Source organism: Chanos chanos, chromosome 3 (assembly GCF_902362185.1).
Source record: "Chanos chanos chromosome 3, fChaCha1.1, whole genome shotgun sequence".
Lineage (NCBI taxonomy): Eukaryota > Metazoa > Chordata > Actinopteri > Gonorynchiformes > Chanidae > Chanos > Chanos chanos.
This window is the reverse complement of record NC_044497.1, coordinates 14533345-14542266: the sequence shown is the minus strand read 5'-3', so window position 1 is coordinate 14542266 and position 8922 is coordinate 14533345. Positions and strand designations below refer to the sequence as shown.

The 8922-nt window shown below is 38.7% G+C and overlaps 2 protein-coding genes across 2 annotated transcripts; one reads left to right on the top strand and one right to left on the bottom strand.

Annotated features, from left to right (window-relative positions):
* Positions 1-822: 822 nt before the first annotated feature.
* On the top strand, positions 823-5024 carry LOC115808164 (tartrate-resistant acid phosphatase type 5-like). The gene is made up of 6 exons (XM_030769447.1): positions 823-939; positions 1167-1357; positions 2067-2194; positions 2443-2634; positions 4265-4412; positions 4644-5024. The coding sequence occupies exons 1-6, from the start codon at positions 867-869 to the stop codon at positions 4881-4883; spliced, it is 972 nt and encodes a 323-aa protein (XP_030625307.1). The 5' UTR covers positions 823-866; the 3' UTR covers positions 4884-5024.
* Positions 5025-5787: 763 nt separating this feature from the next.
* On the bottom strand, positions 5788-8922 carry f3a (coagulation factor III, tissue factor a). Its single transcript, XM_030769411.1, has 6 exons — positions 8800-8922; positions 8456-8564; positions 7860-8053; positions 7569-7753; positions 6766-6931; positions 5788-6208 (listed from the first exon to the last, which is right to left on the bottom strand). Exons 1-6 carry the CDS (start codon positions 8909-8911, stop codon positions 6063-6065), a joined length of 912 nt encoding a protein of 303 aa, XP_030625271.1. The 5' UTR covers positions 8912-8922; the 3' UTR covers positions 5788-6062.

Here is an 8922-nt window from a genome sequence, read left to right as displayed (position 1 = left end):
GTAGAATGTAGGTAAGGGGTCAGTCTGACTTTAACTGATTAGACTTCGTCCTTGAAATAAAAACAGATAAGGTTTTTGTATCTCATGACTAAACTGTAACAGATTGTGCACAACTACTTGGATATGAAAAAGTCCATTCAAATGCGCTCAAGCTCGACTGTGTGATTTATTCGAGTCAAAGGTGATCCAATCTCTCGTTTTCTGTATTGAACTTTTTCCATGAGTCATAGGAAATTTTACCTGAGCTTTGTCTAGGCCCCGCCTTTTGCCATTCACATTGGGTTAAAGGTTACTGCCAATCATTGCATACTATCATCTCACCCCACAGCACTGATGTGAGCACTCACTACCCTTTTTTACTGTGTTAATCATTTATAATGAACACAATACAGTGCCTCAAATTCCTTCAGGTATTACTAAGAGAATCAGTTATAATAATCGCTGTAGATTTACTTAAATTTAAAAAGCAAAATATGTTTATCAGAAAAAAAAGTATGTAGCAGCATTCTTCTCTACCATATTAATAGTGTTGCCATGGAAAATATTACAATGATCAGGTTCCGTTCCATTCCATTTCTCATCTTGCATTTTACTCACCGACCTAAGATGAGCCTCAACAGGTTGTGCTACATGCTTAAACTCAAGGGTCATGTGTACTGTGACACTTGTGTACTGCTGTTGCCCTATCATGTGAATTTTTTTTTTTTTTCACAGTTCAAAACAGGAAGCTTTTCTGAAACCACAAACAGCTTCCCGTTCAGTAATAAAGAAAGTAGCCGTTTGCTGTGTCTGTAGCTCTGTTTTCTCCTCTGCTCCTCCTTTTGTTTGTTCTTGATGCAGAGAGATCTCCAGTCGTAAGATTACTCATGGACTGGCCAGCTGTACTGCTCCTGGTATACCTTCAATCTTTCACCACACTCTGTCACCCTCAGGAACCTGGTACAGTATTCTACTCTTCTATTAGTCCAAGTTTGTATCAGTTGTATCAAGTGTGTCATTGGCTTTTCATTTGTGTACGCATTCAAATACGACATTTATGTAATGAACAATCTAGTAAAGTTTATATGTGAAAGCAGTCAGAAAAAAAAAATGGTTTTACCTGATTTGTTTGTGCCTAGTCAAAGTTTAAATTTTAGGGTCTGACCCATACATCTCCTTTTCCCTAGCCTCCTTACGTTTTGTTGGAATTGGAGACTGGGGTGGGCTACCCACCCCCCCATTTTACACACCCCATGAGATACACACCGCCAAGGGGCTGAGCACAGTGACAGAACTCATGGGCCTGGACTTCATCCTCAGCCTGGGAGACCATTTCTACTACAGTGGAGTGAAGAACGTAGAGGACCTCCGCTTCAAGGTTCCTGTTATGGCTTTCTATACAGTATTAGTCCGTACGATAATGTGTCAAATACTACAGTACATTTCTCAGTCTATGAGGCTGTGAGATATGTGAGATAAGTTCCAGACATTAATGGGGAAAAAAGAACAAAATGTAAAGGTAAACCTTTTTAACCTGTTATTAATGAGAATGCAGTTGACTGAGAGTTAAAAACGTACAATATGTTGAACAAAAGTACAATACTGGCAGGTCTTGTGCGGTAGTCATCACCTGTCAAATCATGTGACTTGCTTCTGAGGTTGAAAAACATGCCCTCTGGTGGCCGTTCAAAGGAACACACCTTCACAGTTTAAACCAGGGGTGGGCAAATCCGGTCCTGGAGGGCCATTGTCCTGCTGTTTTTCTTGTCAGCTAACTAAATACAATCTGTGATTGGCTGAAGAGAGTGTACACCTGTTTGCAAGGTGAAAATCAGCAGGTAACTAAGAGGTGAAAACAAAAACCCGATAGGTCACTGGCCCTCCAAGACCGGATTTGCCCACCCCTGGTTTAAACTCTTACATGCATTGAGAGTTCAGTTTGATTTGATTTTCGTTTGTTTTGGGGGGTTTTATTTTAGGGGTTTTGTTTATTTACATATTTGTGTGTGTCTTTGTTTGTTTGTTTGTTATGGGTTATGAACGGCACATGAACTCCTGAGGTAACATCGTTTGCTTCTGTGCTGCAGAATACTTTTGAGAATGTGTTCTCCCATCCTGCCCTGATGAGAGTCCCATGGTACCTTGTGGCAGGAAATCACGATCATCGGGGAAATGTATCAGCACAGATAGCCTATTCCACTCGATCAGAGCGATGGTAAATGTTTGTGTGTTCGTCTGAGTCGTGTGAAATGAATAATCAATGCATTCATAATATGAAAAAAAAAAAAATTAAAAATATGTTCTTGGAGAGCAAAACTTCATCTTCTGTGTTGAGATAGTAAGACCCTTTGTTAAACAGCAAAAGTATGTTTGAAGATTCAAACAAAACGGGAGCATAATGGTTTCTACAGTGTATTTGTTGTACATTAAATTGCCAGACCATCATCCTGCTTTCATCCACAGGCACTTTCCAGAGCTATACTATGACCTGCTGTTTAAGATTCCCAACACGAACACGTCACTGACTGTACTCATGATTGACACCGTACTGCTATGTGGAAATACATATGATGGACTTTATCCACAAGGACCAGAGGACTTGACTGCTGCAGAGAAACAGTTTGAGTGGATCGAGAAAACACTCCAAACGACAAAGTAAGATAAAAGTCCGGCACAACCCCCCAAAACACTAGTTTATTAACACATTATCCTGTAATCAGAGGTTGGCAGAAGTGGGTAATTTCTGAAAAGTGTGAGTAATGTGTACAGCATCAGAAAAGGCAGGTTGAGTGGAAGGAAACCTGTGGTTAAGGAACCCGGAGTCTGCCTATTGGAATGTGTGGATTTCAGAACATGTTGTTAGAAGCCCTGGCACGTCAAACTCCTTACACTCCCATTTCCAAAGTATTTTACTCCTCTAATGATGACTTGTGATCCCACCCATACATTCTTCTGGTCTCCGTATGCGACCAGACAACTCAGGCTAACTGGAGGACACAGGAACAAAGATTAAAACAAGCACACTGAACCTGCAGGCAAAAAAAGATTATAATATTAAGCATTTACACTACAATTGTTGCATGATGAAGAAGAATAACCAGACATAATTATTACAATTATATATATATATATATATATATATATATTATTGTGTACATATATTAGTATGTATTTTTTAATAATGATGTGACAATCACTTTCCAGCAATAGTTCAGGCTTGTCCTCTGTCTTTGTGTGCAGGGAGTGTTATGGAAATAGCTTTTTCACAACTGGCATGGTTGTCAAGGTGCTTTAGTTACGGAGGCTCTCAGCCATTAACTCATTCACAGCTGTAAAAATCTGAAAGCTTCTTTGGGCAAACTGGAGAACTGGACATCACATGTTCAGCCAGCAAACAGGCGACTAGTTTGTTTTAGAATCTAATTATTATTATTATTATTTGAATTATGAAAGCGTGTCAGTTGAGCACAGAGTAGGTAATACAACAATGCAAATACCATTAGATCTAAAGAGTATTAACACATTGTTCATCTGAAAATCATTCAGTTTGATTCATGACAGCGTTGAACATGAACAGCATGTGTTGAGTTCAGGTAACCTAGATTTACTCACAGAGGACAGACCTTTCATGCTTGCGTAATTTTCTGCCTGAGGCTCTTTTAGAACTCTTAAAGAGTGTGGCATGTTTCTTCAGGTAACCAAAGATCCTCATTAACAGTAAGAGTAACCGTGAGACGCTGGCTAATGCACAACGTCTTCATATCTGGTGAGGGAGGTGGGTTCGTAATGTTTCTTAGCTGTTAAATCACAGTAATATGGCAACTGCATGGTTACATACCATTATCAGGCCAGATTAACCACTGTCTGCAATTAGCATCTTATTACTAAATCAAAGTAATCAAAAACAAGGTGCAGTTATGTTTTAAACATTTGTGGATTCTGATCCGAGTACTGTGTTAAAGGCTCAAATCCATGTCTTCTTCTTCTTCAAATCTTCTGTTTGTCTTCTTCACATTTCAAAAACCATGTCACCCATTCGTAGAACTTTTATGTATTTTCCGTTAGAGTATTTCTATGAATATCAGTAGGCTGATTTCATCATGTGATATCTATTCGTTCAACATAGAGCAGTTTCATTAACTGTAGCTCATTTTTTGGTAGTTTACCAAGGGTACAAGTAAGCTCCAAGAGAAGAAGGTTTGGGTACAAGAAAATGTAATGTAGACAGTTATACACCTCTTTTTATTCTAACTGTATCCTTCACAATCCTTATTCTATGTGGCAGGTCAGATTTTGTTGTGGTTGCCGGTCATTACCCAGTCTGGTCGATCGGTCACCATGGTCCAACCAAGCATCTCGTGAACAGGCTGAGACCACTGCTGAAGAAGTATAATGTGACCGTGTACCTGTGTGGTCATGACCATGATCTACAGGTGAGCACCGTGACCTCATACATGCTTTTCAGAGTGTTTGTGGACTGTGAAAATGACAATGTATTTAATAAAGATAGACCTGAAAGTCAGACCTTTAACTTGTACAAGAGATAAAAGAAAAAAAACAGGTTTACGCCTTGCACTAATAAAAAAAATAAATGAATAAATCTCAGTGAAGCTGTGTCAAGGCATGTTCTGAACCACAGTCCTATGTTGTTTTTTCCATAATAGTTCATCAAAGAGGATGATGGGAGTGCGTATGTAATCAGCGGGAGTGGAAACTTTGACGACGCTAGCACTCAGCACAGTGGCAGCTTTCCATCGTCTTGGCAACTGTTCTCCAGCGCAGTGAGCGGTACATCTGGAGGATTTACGTATTTTGAAGTGACAGAAAGTAAAATGCTAATCAGCTTTGTAGAATCAAGTGGAAAGTGTGTTTATCAGACAGCTCTGCCAAAGCGAAACATCTGACAGACTGGATGGGATCAAACTTGCACAAGATCAAACATGTTTAGTAATCACAGGCTACAAGTGCATGCGTTCTTTTTAAAATAGTCAAATCATTTTTCCTCTTTTTGTCCTCCATGTCATACATTTCTGTTGAGTTGATTACTGTATTTTAAGGTACGTATGAAAAATATTACATCTAAAGTTTTACATCTAAAGTTTTTACATCTAAAGTTTTTACGTCTAAATAAAAATCCTTTGCTTAATGAGTTTTGAGGACTATGCAAGTGTGCTTGTGCCACTGACAGTAGAGGGCACTGTGGATACAGGACAGGCTGCCTTATTTAGCATTGTCCACTGAAAGTTACCATTGCTGTATAGGGCTGTATGACCTTTCCCCTAAATCATGACAAAGAAGCAGGAGTAAACATTCTCATCAGGAGGAATTTATAGAATTATGATTTATTTTTAGAACAAAAATAAAATAAACATGTCAGTTTTGTACCTCTTTCTGGAGGATCACATTTCAACAATAATAATAACCAAAATAAATTTTTTTTGTTATTGTTCAGACTGTCAGTTTGTTAATTACATGAAAAGCTAGTTAGTGGTGCTTTTCTGTAGATTACTGTAAAAATATTTTCACTGTCAAGTCACTTTACAACTGTTACATGTACTTACAGATCCCATAAACTGATAGATCATGAATACACCCTTAAAATTCTAATATACATATATTAATGTTGCTACAAAAATAACTCTGCCCTATAAAAAAATACATAAAAATAGAAAGTAAAAGATCTCCCAAATTAAGCTCCAAAAAACCCTCTTAAAACATCTCCTAACAATTACCTGTATCTCAAGTTTAAACATATACTAGACCAAACACCAAAATAAATAAAGATAGGTAGTGCTTAAAGAATCATTTAAACAGTACATTTTGCCAGCTATTAAAAGTACCAGTCACCAAAAAAGAGTTAAAGGCAAATTGCAGCATTAGACAGTAACCCATATGTCCAACATATCTATTATGCGGTTTCACAGAAACAAAAAAGGAGGACTCCAGTGTTTTACAGAGGAATGCTGAACCTGTGATTCTGAACTCCACCCCCTTTAAAAGGGGGCTCCAGGCCAGTGGTACCATGTATTCCCAAAAGTTTTTTGTGTGTCGGAGGGTGAAAAAAAAAAAAAGCATTGTACGTCTCACACACCGCTTAAAGGCATTGCTTCCTTTTCTCCATTCTTTGCTCTCTGTCTACGTTTGCAGCACACCACGATAACGGTCACCACCACCGCTATGACCAGTATAATGATTGCAATGGCACCAACAATCGCAGAAAGGCTGTACTCTATAAGAAAATGAAAGGGAACATAACAAATTAACCGCTCTGATGCTTTGAGCTCCACACAAACACACACTCAATAGATAAATGGATTCTAAGGAAATGAGTTGCAGTTCTGCAGTATTGCAGTTCTCATTGTTCTTTTACATTGGGATGATCCATGCGAATGACTGTGGCCTCAGTCCCCTTACATTTCCAGTCATTAGAGCTGAGTGCTATCGACCCTTTGAGGGCCTCATCTTTATGTGAGTGCTCCACCACTGAACGATCATCAGCATTTTAAACTTCGCTAGCTGCTATCAAAGGCACACATCATCATTACTAAACCTTTTTTTTTCCAAGTTTCAAGTTTACGTTTATTTAAAGCCCAATATCACTTTTTACAGTCTCAAAGGGCTTTACAAGGACATGGATTGAACTGTGTTACATCAGTATCCTCTGATCTGAAACAACAACATACCTATGACCAAGTCTCAGACATCTTCAAATAAATCTTGAATCAGAGCCACACGAATTACATAACAACCTTAGAGCACAACTACCTCTGTTCTGGAAAGTCTCACCTTCAAGAATGGTCTTATCTCCAGGAGAACACTGATCCCTAGCGGGCTCCCCCAGCTGCTTGTCCTGGCTGCGAGAGGGGATGTAAGCCTGTACGGTAAAGCAGTAGCTCTCTCCTCGGTCCAGATTATTCAGTTCAATGGTATTGCTCTTACTGTATTCTGTTTTCTGAAAAAAATGGGATAAAATACAATTGTTAACATCTTTGACAAAATGAAAAGAATGCTTTCTTTCTTTAATCTACTGAAGACAGATTTTAACCCTACGATTACTAGGAGAAATATATTATATTCAATTATTTATAACGCCTAAATGGTAGGCGTTACTCCTGTATCTAAATCTCTTTTATGCTTCAATCAGGTCATGTCTTTGGCAACTATAATAACTGCCTGTCTGGTCTTGTGATATCTACTTTTTGGCTTAGTCCAAAACATGTGGATCAAAACCCAAGCACTGAAAGGTTTGACATGGAGAATAAAAAAGTATGAGACCAAGTTTGTGTTTCATTCACTACAGCTGTCATAAAACTGATGCCAAATGAATTATTTGGATCACTCTGTGTATGATTTAGCACCACCTTTTGACAGTAATTTGGGAGTAGGCTACCAAAAGATAAAAAAGAGGATTTCCTATTTATTTGCCATAGTGGACGGTTTTAGGTGGACATAAGATGAAAAATAAAGTGATCAGCGTGGTCCTTTATCAGTTTAATCCCATGAGTGACATTACTCTATTCAATTACACTGCACCACAAAGACAATCAGGAGTCTTTACAAGTTTAGTCAACATACCCATCAGTACTCACCTTTCCTGTGCTCTCTGCTCGCCTGTATGTCACTTTATATTGCAAGTCATCTTTAAAAATATCCCGAATGCTCAGTCGCTGGTTCTCCTCATTGAAGATAGCGGTGAGAATGTCTGTGACGTAGAGCGTGATCTTTCTGTGGTCTTTGCTCACCTCAATTTTAAACTCGGGTTTACCAATGATAGCTGAATAAGAGCAGGCCAGAATTAACAATCATAAAAGTGAAAAATGATCATACTGCTAAAAGGTGAAAAACCAGAGCATTTTTACTGAACTGGTGAGGATACGTACTGTCTTCGTAGGGGCAGAAATTGCCTGAAGTGGTGTAAGGAAATTCTATCAAATCAGTTGTCTCGTCACGCATTGGCTCTGACAGGACATCTGCTCTGTATGTGGCCTTTAAGTCTTTGAGGTCTGCGGTGAGATCACATTCAGTCTCCATACTCCTGATGCAGTGAGGATTTCTTTCTTTGTCCTTGCCAATACTGTAAAGCAAAAACAGTGACTCTGACACTGAAAAAAAGCACTAGCTTGAATGTTGGTGTGCCTGTCGATGATTTACTCGTACTACTAGTCCGTGCTGAAACGGCTATGAAACACCTCCACCATTCTTGCCAAATCATGTAAGTTAAGCATAATTTTTTATCAGCACCTTTACGAAAATACATATCTTATACTGTTTGTTCAATAAACCTGATAAGTTGGCAAACAACAACTTTGATCACAGACAGCGCTTTGAAATGCTGAAGATACAGTACATCCTACAACCAATAATGCATATTTCTAAAACTACATTTCAGTGCATTTTTCTTCCACTTCGCAACAAGTTCACTGTTTCAGCCTACACATCACAGCCTGCATGGAGAACGGCTGAGAGGTTTACTTACGGGGAAAACTCCACGGTATATGAATAATTGGTAGGTTTTGGAGTCCACGTTAAAAGTGTCTTGAAATTGAAAGAAACCCAAGAGACATTTTGCGCTTTGGGAAAAGAACCTAAAACAAAGAAAACTGTCAAAATTGAGCCCGAGGGTTATGTCACACCAGCCAGCTGAGTTCGCTAACACACGAGGTTAATAGACAAGTTATGTTAAAACACAATTCGAAATTAAAATAAGATGATATGGGAAGAAATATTCGTATATGTCATGCGTTTCGTCCATCCCTGCGCAGTCGAACAGTAAGAATGCTATGTGGAAAAAATGCAGCACAGGTAAAAATTGCAACTCACCACAAACCAGGTTGTTCAAACAGACTGAAGTGAAAATACAGAATGTACAGAGGAGATTCGATGCCCCTTTGCTCGACGATATATTCTTAAAAGCCAACATCTTCTTCTTCATGCTTGCAAATA